The 18191-nt window shown below is 48.9% G+C and overlaps 1 protein-coding gene across 1 annotated transcript; it reads left to right on the top strand.

The window, feature by feature from the left end:
• The first annotated feature begins 1831 nt into the window (after positions 1 to 1831).
• Positions 1832 to 16548, top strand: LOC136120433 (adenylate kinase isoenzyme 1-like). Its single transcript, XM_065873843.1, has 3 exons — positions 1832 to 2127; positions 3044 to 3107; positions 16357 to 16548. Exons 1-3 carry the CDS (start codon positions 1832 to 1834, stop codon positions 16546 to 16548), a joined length of 552 nt encoding a protein of 183 aa, XP_065729915.1.
• Positions 16549 to 18191: the final 1643 nt, after the last annotated feature.

Below are 18191 nucleotides of genomic sequence, written 5' to 3'. Positions count from 1 at the left end.
GAAACTCGCCCAGCTCTTGGGCTCTTGGACGCCTTTGCGCACGCGCTATTCCGCTCCGGAAATGAGTCAGAGGAGGCTGCGTTACCACAGCAACCGAGGCCTTCTTCGCACCCAACTGCTGCGGCACTACCTGAGCCACTTTCGGGTTCATTTCTTACCCCTAACCCCGGGGGTAACCCTATCGTCTCGCCAAATGATCGGGCCAGGGGCCCTTGGGACGTTGAACCGAGCCAGGAGGGGTCAGGGCCTAGGTGGGGATGGGGCGCGATCACCCCATGGGCTGCTGGCAGGATGGGTCTGTGCAAGTCCAAGCTGCCCCAAATGGGCAGGCCCCTGAGGCCCCAGGAGAAGGGTAATATCGCGGGGGTGGCTGGCTTACTGGGGGGAAGGGAAGGAGACTGTGTAGGGCAGGAAAGTACAGGTACCCCACCCCCCCAAGTCCACCCCCCCACGCCCCTCCTCCCCCACCGTGGTAGTCACAGAACTGCGCATGCTCAGGGTCAGTCATTCAGCGATCCACTTTAGCGGTTGCTGTGCAGGGTCCTGGGCAGTCCACGGTGAAATGTGGCAAACCAGCTCCCTGTCCTCTTGGAGATTACAGTGTGGTGGAGACAGTCTCGGAAAACGCTATCTACAACCCAGGAAGAACAGGGCTGCCACAGGGAAACAGCAGGTGGCCCTGAGGGCTCAGGGAAGAGGGAAGGTTTAAACTAGGAGTTGGCTAAGAAAAAGGGGAGGGAAGCAAGACAACAAAACTGCATCATAGACTACAGCACTCCATAGATGTGTCTGATAGTTACGGACATTCATCTATTCCTCATCCACTACGACGTGTCAGAAACCATGCCAACTACTAGAAATATAGGGACGAGAAAGACAGATAGACCCTGTCCTCGTGGAGTACAGAGTCTGGCTGGGGAGACAAACAAGAACAAGTAAACAGGCAGAGTCATTACTGATTGTGGCCATTGCTGGAGGGAATGGGATTCTAAGACTGGGAATGGGGGACTTCCCTGGTGGCGCAGTGGTTAAGAATCTGCCTGCCAATGCAAGGAACACAGGTTCGTGCCCTGGTCCGGGAAGATCCCACATGCCGTGGAGCAGCTAAGCCCATGCGCCACAGCTACTGAGCCTGCGCTCTGGAGCCCGCGAGCCACAAATACTGAGCCCGCGTTCCTAGAGCCCATGCTCCACAACAAAGAGTAGCCACCACAATGAGAAGCCCGTGCACCGCAACAAAGAGTAGCCACCCCTCGCTGCAACTAGAGAAAGCCTGCGCACAGCAACAAAGACCCAGCGTAGCCAAAAATAAATAAATAAATTTATTAAAAAAAAAAAAAAAGACTGGGAATGATGGAGTGGGAGGCTCTTTGGGCAGAGCTTAGAGAAGACCTGATGGGTGAGCTGTGTCCTGAAGGGAACTAGGGTAGGGAATTCCAGGGGTGGGGAGCAGTGGGGGGTGGGTACGACAGCAGCGGGGTGATGAGTTCAAGGGACAGCCAATTCCACTGGGCTGGAATGCAGTAAAAGTAGACGGGAAACGGGTGAGACGGGAGGGATGGACAAGTCCCTGCCCCTCTCTGAGCCTCAGTTTCCTCAGCTGTAAAATGGGATGATGGGGCCGTTGTGACGCTTCAAGGATATGCTGCGTGCAAAGGGCCTGGCCTGCTTGGGTTCCCATCCTCATCCACACAACCCGCAGCAGCACTAATGTGTGCCATGCCTGGATATACCACTGGGCGTGGACCCACACCCCCAGATGCCACCCTAGGGCAGAAGTAGTTCTGCTAGCAGACCTGTGTCCGGTGTCACCAAGTACACACACTGAGCTATGGACACAGTCACCGTGGTGCCCGCTCGCTGGCCCCTACAGGCACCAACCCCTCTCCCTCCTTCCTGCCTGGGCACTGCAGACATCCTCAAGTCCTCCCTGATCATCTTCGTGATGGGCGGCCCAGGCTGCGGCAAAGAGACAAAGTGCAAGAACATGGCGACCAAGTACGGCTTCTGCCACGTGGGGCTGGGCCAGCTGCTGTGGCAGAAGGCCCAACAAGGCACCCGGCGGGGCCAGAAGATCCATGACGTCATGCTGCAGGGGCTCCTGGTGCCCACAGTAAGAGATCCCAGGTGCGGGGGCAGAGGGATGAAGGGCATACATCGGGAGGAGCTTCCCAGAAAGGCCCTGTGGGAGCCAAGGGGCCTCAAAGTCTGGGGCCACTGGCTGCTGCTTTGCTGCCCTGAGCCTCTGTGTCCTCAACTGTAAAATGGGAGAGCAGCTGGACCCCCAGCAGAAGGCTGGGTGAGGGTCAGGTGATGTCATTCCTATAAAGCACTTGGCAGAGTTCCTGGTCCTTAAGAAATGCTCAGTAAACTTAGCTAGTATTTATTCCCTTTGTGACCCCGGGCCTGTATGTCAGTGGCCCCTTCTGCCCCCGATTCCTCACTGTAAGATGGAGGTCACCCCAGTTCCTCATGACAGTGATGAGCAAACGAGCCCAGCAAGCCTGGCATGTGGCAGACACCCGCCCCGAGGACCATGGCCGAGCCCCGTTCTCAGAAGTGCTTCCAGGGCTTCCCTGGTGGCGCAGTGGTTAAGAATCCGCCTGCCAATGCACGGGACACGCGTTCAAGCCCTGGTCCGGGAAGATCCCACGTGCTGCAGAGCAGCTAAGCCCGTGAGCCTGTGCTCAAGGGCCAGCGGGCCACAACTACTGAAGCCCACACACCTAGAGCACGTGCTCCGCAACAAGAGAAGCCACCGCAATGAGAAGCCCGCGCACCACAATGAAGAGTAGCCCCCGCTCACCGCAACTAGAGAAAGCCCACGCACAGCAACGAAGACCCAACACAGCCAAAATTAATAAAATTTTTAAAAAGTGCTTCCAGAGACCCCAGCAGTGGGTGTTCCCCCAAATACACCAGAACTTGCCAAGGTGACCTTGCAGGTGAGGGGCCCTGGGCCCCGAATGCAGCCTCCCCTTCCCTCCCCAGGGTCTCATATCCTTGATATGATCAGTGACCACATGCTGTCCTGCCCGGACAGCCGGGGCTTCCTCATTGACGGCTTCCCCCGGGAGCTGAGGCAAGCCAAGGAGTTTGAGCACATTGTGAGTGACCCCAACACCTGCGAGGGTGCGAAGCCGGGTCTCCTCCCCACCTTGGATGGAGATCTGAAGGGGCAAGACCCCGGGGGAGAGGAGTTGTTGACAGGGAAATGGAGTTTTGCGTTATCTAGGGGACAGTGAGGAGATTGTTGGAAGCATCTAGAACCCGGGTGAAGAGCTGGTGAGCTCTCCGAGGGTGGGGACAAAGTCATTCTGTTTGGTTTGGGTTTGGTGTTTTTGGCCGCACCGCGCAGCATGCGGGATCTTAGTTCCCCAACCAGGGATCGAACTTGTGCCCCCTGCAGTGGAAGCGCAGAGTCCTAACCACTGGACCGCCGGGGAAGTCGTGGACAAAGTCATTTTAACATCTCCCCGCACAGTCCCTGGTGCCCGGTAAACAAACTATTTGCCCACTGAGTGGCAGGTGGATTTAGCATCATTTCTGGGCCGTAAAGATGGAATGTAACTCTCCGTTCATCTATTTATTTAACCTCCTGTGCCCGAGATAGTTCTTGAGGACAAGCTAAGTCCTCTGGACTTCACCAGACACATGGGGTCCCTGCTGTTAGGATGCCGCAGACAGGGACCAGCAACACGTTCCGTACAAAACACATTTCTGGTAGCGGTAAGTGCAGTGAAGAACAGGACACAGAATGGCATCTGGAGAGGTGCGAGTGGGCTACTTCAGTTTGGGGGTCCAGGGGGGACCCCTGTGCAGAGCTGAGCGGTGGAGTCATCCAGACGTGCAAGACCAACATCATGAAAAGTCATCCATCCGGACACCTGAGTAGGAAGAGAGAAACTGCGGCAGGCTGGGGGCCTCTGGGCTTTCCTGGGACTTGCTGGACGCCAGTAGAAACACATTCAGGCACGAGGGAGGGAATCAGACAAAGGTCGTGGCGTAGCGGGGCGCCGACAGGGGCTGGGAAATCCGTCGGTGGGGCCCCGCCCTCTGTGCGCACCTCCACTAAAGCAATTCTGTCGGGCTCCCTGGGATGAAGGTAAACGGCAAATACTGGGCTCCCTCTCCTGGTCTGGGAGCCTGGCGGGCAAAGGCCAGGCTAATGACTGGCTCAGCGCCAGGCCAGCGCCTGGCCTAAAGTAGGCACCCGGTCACCCATGCCAGCTGGATGGGCTCCCCAAGTGGCTGCAAAGCATCAGGGCAGAGGCTACAAACTCCTGGCCCTCGCGCCCCATGGAATCCACCAATATGTTCAGTTTGGACTCTTCGGTGTTTGACACTTTTTTTGTTTTAAATTAGTGGCCAACCTTCAAAAATCCAGAGATGCCACATCAAAACTCCCAGCTTCTGTTGAAAAACATCTGACTTGGCAACACAGGGGCCTGCACATCCCCATGGCAACAGCAGTGTGAACTCCTCCAGAGCTTTTTACCAGCCCGGAGCTGGTCTCGACCCTCTGCACAGATGAACTCTGATCTTCTGGAACGTTCCAGGCGCCCGCACAGTCAGCACCCTGCTTTTTTCACTGAGGGATCCGGGAGCTTGCCCGGGTCACACCATTTAGGTGGCCAAGCCAGGATAGAGGCCACGATTTTCACCATGTGGACGGGATGTGTCCTCTGTGCCCCCCGCCATCCCCCCTATACCCACCCTCTCCCTCTCCTTCACAGAGGCCCATTTAGGGTCCTGCTTGCATGGTGGCTTCACACTAAGAGGAACAGGAGACATGCTTTTCTTTGGTAACTGTGTGTCTCTCAGAAGTGACAAAATGAAGATAAATGGGGCTCTGGCTTAAAAGAGTGTTTTTTGGTTTTTTTGGCCACTCTGAGCAGCTTATGGGATCTTAGTTCCCCAACCAGGGATCAAACCCGGGCCCTCAGCAGTGAAAGCGCAGTCTTAACCACTGGACCTCCAGGGAAGTCCCACATGATCATGGTTTGGCCACACTTACTTTATTGGTGCCAAACGTCAAGATTGCCGATTATGTGTTCTGAAGCCCATCCCGAATCCCATTATGAGCGTTTCTTCACCCAACAGCATCTCAGATGATTAATGTGAATCCCTTGAGACTACCCGATTGCCCCCATCCACATCTGCATTTCCCCCACAGCTGAAAAATGTCTCTTTGATTCCCAGCTGGTCAGATTTATGAGTAAAACGAGGTCCTCACCGGGTGTCTCCTAATCCAAGGCGGACAGTCCTCCCTCCCTGCTTCCCTCCTGCCCTTGACTCGTTGAAGACTCTGGGTCATTTGTCTTGTACAAACTCTCATCCTTGGGATTGTCCCGTGTGCATTATTTGTCTCCTTCCATTCGTCATTGGCCCTGTACACTGAACGTTAACTACAGGCGTTCTTACAATAGATTCAGGTTCCATCCATTTTGTGCTTTTTTTTTTTTTTATACAGCAGGTTCTTATTAGTTATCTATTTTATACATATTAGTGTATATACGTCAATCCCATCTGCTCTTCTTTTTAATCCATGAATATTCTAGTATATATTTCCTAAAAGGTAAAGACTTTTGTAAAATTGTATCACGCTTCTGTTATTCACCTTAATATCCTTCGTGTCATCAAATAACCAATCATTATGCAGATTCCCGTGAACACCTCAAAATCTTTTTCTTTTCGCATCTTGTTTTAATCGGGATTTAAGTAAGGTTGGCCCACTGCGATTGGTTGCTTTGTCTCTGTCCTTTTCATCTACAGGCAGACCTCAGTTTGATGCTCTTTGCTTTATTACATTTTTTCACAGATCGAAGGTCTGTGGCAACCCTGTGTTGGGCAAATCTATCGGCACCATTTTCACAACAACTTTTGCTCAGTTCGTATCTCTGTGTAACGTTTTGGTAATTCTCGCAATATTTCCAACTTTTTCATTATGATTATATTTGTTACGATGAGCTGTGAACAGTGATCTTCGATGTTACTATTGTAGTAATTGCTTTGGGGTGCCATGAACTGCACCCATATAAGACGGCGAACTTAATCAATGAACGTTGTGTGTGTTCTGACCGCTCCACTGACCAGCCGTTCCCCCATCTCTCTTCTTCTCCTCTGGCTTCCCTATTCCCTGAGACACAACAGTATTGAAATCAGATCGGTTAGTAACCTTACAATGGCCTCCAAGTGTTCAAGTGAAGGGAAGGGTTGTATGTCCTTTACTTTAAATCAAAAGCTAGAAATGATTAATCTTAGTGAGGAAGGCACGTCGAAAGCTGAGACAGGCCAACAGCTGGGCCTCTTGCTACAAATAATTAGCCAAGCCGTGAATGTAAAGGAAACGTTCTTGAAGGAAATTAAAAGTGCTACTCCAGTGAACACATGAATGATAACAGAGTGAAAGAGCCTCCCTGCTGATAGGGTAGAAGTTTTCGTGGTCTGGATAGGAAGATCAAACCAGCCAGAACATTCCATTAAGTCAAAGCCTCATCCAGCGCAAGGCGCTAACTCTCTTCAGTTCTTTGAAGGCTGAGAGAGGTGAGGAAGCTGCAGAAAAAAGTGTGAGGCCAGCCGAGGTGGTTTCATGAGGTTTAAGGAAAGAAGCCGTTTCCATGACATCGAAGTGCAAGGGGAAGCAGCGAGCGCTGGTGTAGAAGCCGCAGCAAGTTCTCCAGAAGATCTAGTTAAGACCATTCAGGAAGGTGGCTACACTAAACAGACTGTCAATGTAGATGGAACAGCCTTCTATTTTTTTTTTTTTTTTTTGGCCATGCCGCGCGGCATGCGGAATCTTAGTTCCCTGACCGGGGATGGAACCCGTGCCCACTGCAGTGGAAGCATGGAGTCCTAACCACTGTACTGCCAGTGAATTCCCGTCAGCCTTCTATGACTGGAAGATGATGTCATCTAGGACTTTCATAGCTAGACAGGAGAAGTCAGTGCCTGGCTTCCAAGCTTCAAAGGTCAGGCTGGCTCTCTTGTTAGGGATGTCAGCTAACAAGATGCAGCTGGTGACTTTCAGTTGAAGCCAATGCTCACTTACCATTCCCCAAATCCTAGGGCCCTTCAGAATTATGCCCCATCTACTCTACCTGTGCTCTGCAAATGGAAGAACAAAGCCTGGATGACAGCACATCTGTTGACAACATGGTTTACTGAGTATTTTAAGCCCACTGTTGAGACCTACTGTTCAGAAAAAAAGGTTCCTTTCAAAATATTACTGCTCATTGACAATACACCTGGTCACCCAAGAGCTCTGATGGCGATGGTCAAGGAGATTCCTGTTGTTTCCATGCCTGCTAACATAACATCCATTTTGCAGCCCATGGATCAAGGAATCATTTCAACTTTCAAGTCTCATTGTTTAAGAAATACATTTTGTAAGGCTATAGCTGCCATAGACAGTGATTCCTCTGAAGTCAGCTGGAAACCTTCTGGAAAGGATTCACCGTTCTAGATGTCATTAAGAACATTCATGAGGACTTCCCTGGCGGTCCAGTGGTTAAGACTCCGCGCTTCCACTGCAGGGGGCATGGGTTCGATCCGCGGTTGGGGAAGTTCCACATACCTCAAGACACAGCCAAAAACAAACAAGAAAAGAAAATTCATAATTTGTGGGAAGAGGTCAAATATCTACACTAACGGGAATTTGGGAGAAGTTGATTCCAACCCTTATGGATGACTTTGAGGGGTTCAAAACTTCAGTGGAGGAAGTCACTGCAGACGCTGTGGAAACAGCAAGAGAGCTAGAATTAGAAGTGGAGTCTGAGGATGGGACAACTGCTGAAATCTCAGGATAAAACTTTCACAGGTGAGGAGTTGCTTCTTATGGATGAGCAAAGGGAGTGGTTTCTGGAGATGGAAGCTACCCCTGGTGAAGACGCTGTGACGATTGTTGCAATGACAACAAAGGATTTAGGATATGACAGAAACTTAGTTGATAAAGCAGCGGCAGGGTTTGAGGGGATTGACTTCAGTTTTGAAAGAAGTTCTGCTGCAGGTAAAATGCTATCAAATAGCACAGCACGCTACAGAGAAATGGTTCATAAAAGGAAGGGTCAATTGACGCAGCAGAGTTCACTGTTGTCTTACTTTAAGAAGTCGCGGCAGCCACCCCAGCCGTCAGCAACCATCACCCTGATCAGTCAGCAGCCATAGAGGCCAGACCCTCCACCAGCAAAAAGATTACGACTCGCTGAAGGCGCAATGATTAGCATTTTTTAGCAAGAACGTATTTTTAAATGAAGGTATGTACATTTTTAAAAGACATAATGCTATGGCACACCTAACAGACTACAGCGTAGCGTAAACGTGCTTTATGTTCCTTCCATCTCTGTCTCTTTTATTTTTAAAACCTATTTTCAAAAATAAATTTTATTTATTTGTTTGTTTGGCTGTGTCAGGTCTTAGCTGCAGCATGTGGGATCTTTTTCTTTAGTTGTGGCATGCGTGCAGGATCTAGTTCCCTGACCAGGGTTGGAAGCTGGGTCCCCTGTAATGGGAGCGTGGAATCTTAACCGCTGGACCACCAGGGAAGTCCCCTGTCTCTTTTTATTAATTGAAGAAACCTAGTCTTTGGTTCTCTTTATTTTGCACAGCAAGGATTTTGCTGATTGCAGAGTGTTTTGTTTTTTGTTTTCTTATCATGCTCCCCTCTCCTCTATGTGTCCTGTGAATTGGTAGCATGTCTAGAGTCTGGCTCGGAACTTAGATTCCATTTTTTCAAGTGCACTTCATAGGTGGTGATGTGAACTCCTATCGGATAGCACACAATGTTTAGTTGTCTCTTTGCCATAGTTGGTTTTTTTCCATGTGTTTCAATGTGTTACTTAAGAGGACCCAGGTCTTTGAATGTTCACCAGGGCCCAGGCAGTGAACTTGGGAAAGTGGGGAAAACAGAATTCGCATTGTGCTTGCAGTTCTTTTCTGTCCAATTCAGTGTGAATTTGGTGCAGAGCACTGTGGTTCAATACCTTGGTTGTACTGCATCATTCAGGAAGGAGGCTCCTTCATGCCCAGTTGCCCGGCTCTTAGTAAGTGATCTGTTATGGGCTGAACTGTGTCCCCCCCTCAAATCCATATGTTGAGGCCCTAACTCCCAGGACCTCAAAATGTGACTGGATTTGGAGATGGGTCTTTAAAGAGGTGATTACATTAAAAGGTCCTCAAGATCAGTCCTAACCCAATACGACTGGTGTCCTTATAAGAAGAGATTAGGACACAGACAAAGGAGTGACTGTGTGAGGACACAGGGAGAAAACGGCCATCTACAAGCCAAGGAGAGGCGGCCGGAGGAATCCACCCTGCCAGCACCTCCATCTCAGATGTCCCATCTCCAAGACTGTGAGGACATGGAATTTCTGTGGTTGGAGTCACCCGGTCTCTGGTACTTGGTGTGGCAGCCCTCACAAACTGATGCAGGGTCAGCTAGGGGCTGCTGTAACATGTCCTGTCGGCCTCTTATCTTACAGTTTCATTTGTTGTTGACATCAATTAATTCATATTCTGAATCAATTCGAAAGCTGTACGTTTCTCTTTTAGTCATTTTCCCCCCCACATCAATTAGCTGGAATTCTTCCCTAAAGAAGAAATGTCCTTCCTCAACCAGGGCTGTTTGGTTATCCTGAAATATAGTTCCTACCAGACAGGTGGGATACATGCTTATCTTCTTCCCTACCAGGGCCCATTTTCAGACTGAGGTTGGGTGTACTACTCATCTCTGATGGTGACCGTGAGGCTCGTTATTTGGTCTTCCTTCGTTTTGTTCTCTCTCATCCTTACTAACTCAAGCATCTTTGTGTGTTTAAAGTGCTTCAATTAGTCTTTTAAAAAATTTATTGAAGTATAGTTGCTTTAAAATGTTGTGTTAGTTTCAGGTGTAAAGCAAAGTGATTCAGTTACACCCATACATATATTCTTTTTTTTTCAGATTCTTCTCTCATATAGGTTATCACAGAATATTGAGTAGAGTTCCCTGTGCTACACGGTAGGTGCTTGTTGGTTATCTATCTTATATATAGTAGTGTGTGTGCGTTCACCCCAAGCTCCTGATTTATCCCTCCCTGCCACATTTCCCCTTTGGTATCGTAAGTTTGTTTTCGACATCTGTAAGTCTGTTTCTGTTTTGTAAGTAAGTTCATTTGTGTCATTTTTTAAAAAATTAGATTCCACATATGAGTGGTATCATATATTTGTCTTTCTCTGTCTGCCTTATTTCACTTAGTATGATAATCTCTAGATCCATCCATGTTGCTGCAAATGGCATTATTTTGTTCTTCTTTATGGCTGAGTAATATTCTATTGTGTATATATATATAGGTAACACATTTTCTTTCTTTCTTTCTTTCTTTTTTTTTTTTGCGGTACACGGACCTCTCACTGTTGTGGCCTCTCCCGTTGCGGAGCACAGGCTGCAGACGCGCGGGCTCAGCGGCCATGGTTCATGGGCCTAGCCGCTCCGCGGCATGTGGAATCTTCCAGGACCAGGGCACAAACCCACGTTCCCTGCATCAGCAGGCAGACTCTCAACCACTGCGCCACCAGGGAAGCCCCACATTTTCTTCATCTATTCCTCTGTTGATGGACACTTAGGTTGCTTCCATGTCTTGGTTGCTATGTAACAGTCCTGCTATGAACACTGGGGTGCACGTAGCTTTTCGAATTACGGTTTTCTCCAGATATATGCCCAAGAGTGGGATTGCTAGATCATATGGTAACTCTATTTTTAGTTTTTTAAGGAAGCTCCATACTGTTTTCCATACCGGCTGCACCAATTTACATTCCCACCAATGGTGTAGAAGGGTTCATTTTTCTCCATACCTTCTCTAGCATTTATTGTTTGTAGTCTTTTTTTTTAATGTATTAAGCCCTTTTAAAAATATATATTTATTTATTTATTTTTGGCTGTGTTGGGTCTTTGTTTCTGTGCAAGGGCTTTCTCTAGTTGCGGCAAGCAGGGGCCACTCTTCATCGCGGTACGCGGGCCTCTCACTATCGCGGCCTCTCTTGTTGCTGAGCACAGGCTCCAGACGCGCAGGCTCAGTAGTTGTGGCTCACGGGCCCAGCTGCTCTGCGGCATGTGGGATCTTCCCAGACCAGGGCTCTAACCCCTGTCCCCTGCTTTGGCAGGCATATTCTCAACCACTGCGCCACCAGGGAAGCCCCATGTAGTCTTTTTGATGATGGCAATAATCAATCTTTTTTTGTAATACATTTATTGATTGCTGCGTTGGGTCTTCATTGCCGCACCCAGGCTTTCTCTAGTTGTGGTGAGCGGGGGATACTCTTCGTTGCGGTACACGGGCTTCTCATTTCAGTGGCTTCTCTTGTTGTGGAGCACAGGCTCTAGGCACGTGGGCTTCAGTAGTCGTGGCACGCGGGCTTAGTAGTTGTGGCTCACGGGCTCTAGAGCGCAGGCTCAATAGTTGTGGCGCACAGGCTTAGTTGCTCCGTGGCATGTGGGATCTTCCTGGACCAGGGCTCGAACCCGTGTCCTCTGCATTGGCAGGCAGATTCTTAACCACTGTGCCATCAGGGAAGCCCCAGTCTTCTTTTTTGTTGTTGCTCAAGCTGTCCCATCTTTGGCCAAAAGTAGCCCTCTCTCATTGCATAGCGTCCTCTGGACACAGCCCCATTTCACACTCACCCTCTTGCTTTCTTACTGCACAAGACTTCACACCCGCCCCCCGCCCCTTCACATTTCCGGTCCAGCTCTGGAATCGGCCATTTCTCCATGAAGGCCCTTTTTCAGTGGTGTCCCATCTGGGTGCCAGGGGTACTCATTGCTACCGGGTGGTCATCATTTCCAGGCCTTTCCAGTGGACAGAGCTAGGAAACACAGACTTTTGAAAGGAAAAAAAAAAATCACAAGTTCTACTGTTATTTCCAGCTCACACTTAATGTCACAGTGTTTTACTTCTCTTTTCTCTTTTCCCTAAAAAATCTGGTTCCTAAAACCACTGACGTTGTCATTTGCATTATTCCATTAGATGCAAAATAGTTTCCAAATAACATACCGATTTTAACTACTGAGAATAAAACTACCAAAGGAAGATCTGTTTGCAGCTCTGGTTTTCCTTTACAATAGGTCTCACTGTGGACATACCACAAAAACACTGGGTCCCTTGAGATAATTATTTTCTGTGTGTAGTTGCAGCGTGACATTGACACATGGGTTCGTTCATTTCACCTTGGCTTTCGATGTTTAGGGATTGCTTTTTTTTAATTAATTAATTAATTTTGGCTATGTTGGGTCTTCGTTGCTGCACGTGGCCTTTCTGTAGTAGTGGTGAGCAGGGGGCTACTCTTTGTTGCGGTGTGCATGCTTCTCATTGTGCTGGCTTCTCTTGTTGCAGAGCACTGGCTCTAGGTGCGCGGGCTTCAGTAGTTGCCGCACGCAGGCTCAGTAGCTGTGGCGCACAGGCTTAGTTGCTCCACGGCAATGTGGGATCTTCCTGGAGCAGGGATCGAACCCACGTACCCTGCACTGGCAGGTGAATTCTTAAACACTGCGCCACCAGGGAAGTCCTGGGGATTGCTTTCTTAAATTAAAAATTTGAATTTGCACTACATGTAATGATTCCAAAGTCAAAGTCACATAAAAAGGTAGATCCACCCCCACCCCAAACTGTGCTCTCCTTTCCCTGCAGGCAACCGTTTTAATTTTTGGATTGTCCTTTTTGCAAATATAAACCGTGTGCGTGCTTGTGTGTGTCCCTCTGCACACAGAAAGTAGCATTCCACATATAGCAGGCTTCCTTTTTTTAATGTTCAGATATACCCTGAAGATGTCACATCAGTGTCAAGAAGTCCTCCTCTTCCTTGCCCCATTTTACAACCAGAATTCCGCTGTGTGGCAGCGCCACTGTTTACTCCTCTGACGGCCCACAGACAGCAAGCCGTTCACAATCTTTTCCCACTACCAACGACGCCCCACTCAATCACCTTCATGTAGCGCTTCTTATTTTTGCTAGCGTCTTTAGTATGGGTTCTCAGGAGTGGAATTGCGGGGTTAAAGAGAAATGTGTCGATGATTTTGATTGATGGCATCACTCTCCTCTTTGCTCCGCATTGCCACCAGCCATTTGTCAACCTGCTTAGGTGTGAAATGGTATTTCGGTGGTTTTAAATGGGCATTTCTCTTATGATGAATGAGGTTGGGCATCTTTTCCAAAGTTCTAGGGCCATTTTCACTTCTTCTTTGGTGCAGTCTTTACATCTTTTGCTCCCCTTTTTTCCCCCCTAGTAGACTGTTGGTCTTTTTCTTCTTGATTTTTAGGAACTCTTTGTATATTAGCTGTTTGTGATATGGTTTGCAAATTTTCCCCCCAGTCCAGTTTGTCAATTATTTTTTGACCTTGATTTATTGTGCCTTTTTTTTTTTGGTTTTCTTTTTTGCCACGTGGCACAGCTTGTGAGATCTTAGTTCTCTGACCAGGGATTTAACCCAGGGCCATGGCAGTGAAAGCTCTGAGTCCTAACCTCTGGACTGCCAGGGAACTCCCTATTGTGCCTCTTTCACATGCAGAAATTATTTTTAAAACTTTCATCCAACTTATCAATATTTTCTGTTATTTCTCCTGAATTTTGAGACATCATGGTTGTTGTTTTTCTCAAACCCAGGTTATAAGGTAATTAATTCATCCATGGTTTCTTTAGTACTTGTATAGTTTTATTTCTTACATTTATGTCTGTGATCCATTGGAACATATCCTAGTTGGGGAAATTTGGTAAGGATTCCAAATGGTGAATACAGTTGTCCCCACACCATTTATTTAAAAGTCTGTCCTTTCTCTGTTGACTTGAGGTGGCACCCCAGCCACATACCAACTTTCCATATTCACCTGAATCTATTTCTGGACTTGCCATTCTTTTCCAAAGTTCTAGGGCCATTTTCACTTCTTCCTTGGTGCAGTCTTTACATCTTTTGCTCCCTTTTTTTCCCCTCTAGTAGACTGTTGGTCTTTTTCTTCTTGATTTTTAGGAACTCTTTGTATATTAGCTGTTTGTGATATGGTTTGCAAATTTTCCCCCCAGTCCAGTTTGTCAATTATTTTTTGACCTTGATTTATTGTGCCTTTTTTTCAGGGGTCTGTCTGTCCACCTGTGCACTGGTTTAAGGATGGCGGCTTTACCATGTTTTGATATCTGGTAGGTTGGATGCCCCCTTCCCCACCTCCACCGCCCATTGCTTTTCTTTGCCTTGTTTTTCCTGGATAGTCCTGCTTATTTTTGTAGACGAATGTTAGAATCAACCCATCTCCACTAAAAAACAATCACATTTGGATCACATTAAGATTATAAACTCATTTAGAAACATCCTGACTGCTTTGTAACGTTGAGTCTTCGTACCCAAGAACATGTATCTCTTCCTTTTGTTCCAGTCTCCTTTTGAGTCACTTAGGAATATTTTACCTAAGTTTTCCTTAAAGATCTTCCTTTAAAGACAGTGCACAGTTTTGGGAAAAGTTTTGCCTGAGTGTTTTATATATATATTTTTTGTTGTTGCTTGTAATGTTATTGTAAACTGGGCCTTCTTTCTTTTTTTTTTTTTTTGCGTTACACAGGCCTCTCACTGTTGCGGCCTCTCCCGTTGCGGAGCACAGGCTCCGGACACGCAGGCCCAGCGGCTACGGCTCACGGGCCCAGCCGCTCCGTGGCATGCGGGATCCTCCCGGACTGGGGCACGAACCCATGTCCCCTTCATCAGCAGGCGGACTCTCAACCACTGTGCCACCAGGGAAGCCCACGGGGCCTTCTTTCTTATCTCTTAACTGGTGATTTTCATATACATGTAAGCTTCTGTATGTTAATACTACATCCGGTTACTTTACCAAATTCTCTGAAGTCTGTACTAGTTTGTTGATTTTCGTGAGTTTTCCAGAAATAGAATCACACCATCTGCAAACAGACATGATTTTATCTCCTCCTTTCCAATTCGGGTTTCTCCCATTGTTTTCTTTTATCTCGTTGCTTTAGCTAATCCTCTCATATCTTACTAAGTCATAATGTCAAGAGTGGGCAATTATTTTAAAATTAATTAATTTTTGGCTGCATTGGGTCTTCATTGCTGCATGCAGGCTTTCTCTAGTTGCGGCGAGTCGGGGCTACTCTTCGTTGTGGTGCACGGGCTTCTTTTTGTGGTGGCTTCTCTTGTTGTGGAGCAGGGCTCTAGTTACATGGGCTTCAGTAGTTGTGGCTCACAGGCTCAGTAGTTGTGGTGCACGGGCTTAGTTGTTCCACGGCATGTGGGATCTTCCCAGACAAGGGCTCAAACCCATGTCCCCTACATTGGCGGGTGGATTCTTAACCACTGCGCCGCCAGGCAAATAAGAGTGGGCAATTTTATCTTATTCCCAACTTCAGCAGGAGAGCAAGTTTCCATTAAATAAGATGCTGGCTGAGGATATATTTACCAATTTCGAGTGTTGTTTTTTTTTTTTTTTCAAATCAGGAATGCGTGAATTTTGTCTTTTAAATTGTTCTGTGTTTCTGAGAATTCTCATATGACTTTTTCTTTACTTAAGATATTAACACAACTGTATCGAACCATCCTTGCTTTCCTGGTGAGTGAATCCCACTTGGTTGTGTTTTTGTTGTTGTTTTAAAGTGCTGACAGATTCTATTTTGCAAGGAAATTCTGGAGGAAGTAGGAGGAGGTGGGGCTCACAGTGGGCGGCCTCGGAGACCCAGGGAGGTCTCCCTGCAGTGGGAGGCAGCGCAGTGGTGAGCTGGCAACTCTTGTACTTTCCCCAATGAAAGTGTCTAGGCAAGAGGAAGGCAAGGAGAAACTGCTTAAATCCATCTGAAAAGGGATATTTCAATCTAAATACCCATCGAGGAACCAGTTAAGTAAATCATAACACGTCCACACAACAGCATACTATATAGTGATTAAAAAGGATCGGGAACTTCCTCGTGTGCCAATGTGCAACCATCTCCAGCTTACTAAGTGAATAAAATCAAGGGCAAATCAATGTCTTTACCATTGTATGAAAAAGGAGGAAAAAGAACATCAGAACCAGATCTGCCTGGCAAGTGCGTAAAATACTTCCGGAAGGAGACGCAAGAAATAGAGAACTTGGTTGCCTCCAGGGAAGGTGAAACTGGGTGCCTGGGGACAGCAAGGAGACTCTTCGCCCTTTCCCAGTGGTGTTGTTTTGCCCTACCTGTCCAAAAAATAAACACATAAAACAAAAACTTGGAACTCCAGAAGTAAAACGGACCCAGGGGCCTGGTTATTCTTTACTGGGCCACACCACCCTAGATTCCTGATCTCTGGGGCAGGGGTACACAGGGGGCCAGTGCGCCCAGCCTCTTCCTCACCCAGCCCCCTTCCCGGGTGCCTAGGCGGGCCAGGCCCCCAACCTCATCATCGTGTTTCACTGCTCCATGGAGACAATGGTCCAGAGAGTGCTGCACCGGGGCCAGGTGGAGTGCCGGGCCTCTGACTGCAAGTTGGCCATCTGCCAGCGCCTGGACATGCATTACACCCTGTGTGAGCCCACCCTGGCCCTTTACCAGCAGAAGAACCTGCTCTGAAACTAAGTACTCCCTGCTTGCTGCTCACTCCCCTGGCCCTCCAGGGGAGCAAGTCCATTTGAAACAGCACAGGGGTTATACTGCAGCCCTGAATCCCAGAACTCTGGGCCTCAGTTTCCCCAGCATGTACACTGGGGAGTTCCATTTCTTCCATTAGGCAGAATGGGTGCAGTCTGTGGCCTCCCTGGTATGACACGGAAGGTCTAAACAGAATGGCTCCAAAACTGCAAAATTAAATACATTTTAGAATCTATCTACAAACACACACACACACACACACACACACACACGTACGTGTTAAGATTAGGACAACTGGTCAACCACAGCTCAAATCAAAGCCAGCCATGTGTTTTCAAGGTAGAAAGCAGGGATATCTTAATCCTAAAGTGACCCATGCAACTCCTGTACTTTCACTGCTGTGAGGACAGAGAACTCTGGTGTCATTCCTGTTCCCCTCCCGCAACCAAAGGTAAGAGCAAGAGAGAAACTAGCCTCAACCACCAAGGATGGGATGGGAAGGGGGTGAGCTAGCCTGGCACAACCCTGGTCCTATGGCCTGTTCCCAGGGACAGCATCCCACAGTTTGTGCCCAGCTGTTAGTAACGCATAGCCTTGCAAGGCAGCCCTCCTGACCATTTCCGTCTCCTCATCCACACGGCCCAGGGGTGCACCTCTCAGTCCTTTACCAGCAACTAAAAGGGGCCTGTGAACCTGTCACCCCCTCCGTCAGGGGGTGGAGGGCAGTGACCCTGCGATACTCAGAACGTCATGACCCCTCTTTGCTCCCCTTCTCTAGATCTTGGCAGAAGCAGCTCCAGAAAACATTTTTGCCAAGTGCTGCTCTGTCATCAAAAGTCTGCAGTGAGTCAGTAGAGGGCCGGGGGCTCCGACTTTCCCCTTGCCCCAGAGCTCAGAGAGGGTGCACTGGCCTGAGGTGAGACGCCTGGTGAGGGGAGCCTGGGGTTCCGATCTAAGCTGACTCCCCCATGTGACCCCAGATCGACAACCTCCCTCTTTCCTAGGCCCACTGCCCCACAGGTGGTCTGACTGGGGGCCACCAAGGGGCACTCCTGCTGGGACAGGTCCCTAATTAATCTGGAAGGTCATGGGGGCCATGAGCAGCCCCACCTGGAGGCGGCAGCTGTTGCTGCTCCTGCTACTGAAGCCTGCGGGCCCAGACATCCACATTCTGAATGTGACTGCCGAGTTTCTCAGTGCTGGGATTTCAACCCTAAATCCCAGAGGAACACCCCAGGCAAACAGCATGCCCCCGCACGCTCACCCCTGGGCCCAGCAGCTCAAGTGGCCTCTCAGACCACCGTCCCATCTCCTGTCCTCGTCCTTAGACTGCCACAAACCACTGGAAAGGACGCCCTTCCTTTCAACAGGCCAGGTTCCCACCTCAGGGCTCGCTAGCAAACAGGCCACAGCTAGACATGCCATCAGGGCCAGGCCGAGTCCCGCAAGGCACGGCCGGCCATGGGTTTGCTGTGGTGGCAGGCTGTATCCATGGGAACACCTGTCCCTGGGGACCCTCCTGGGGGCCTTGCTCCCCACGTTCCCAGAGGCGGGAACGCTGGGGGAGGACTGCACTGCTGGGGCTCTGCCTGCTTCTCCCTTCCTACAAGACCAGGCGGCCAGTC

Source organism: Phocoena phocoena, chromosome 3 (assembly GCF_963924675.1).
Source record: "Phocoena phocoena chromosome 3, mPhoPho1.1, whole genome shotgun sequence".
NCBI classification, from domain to species: Eukaryota; Metazoa; Chordata; class Mammalia; order Artiodactyla; family Phocoenidae; genus Phocoena; species Phocoena phocoena.
This window is presented reverse-complemented; position numbering and strand designations above follow the sequence as displayed.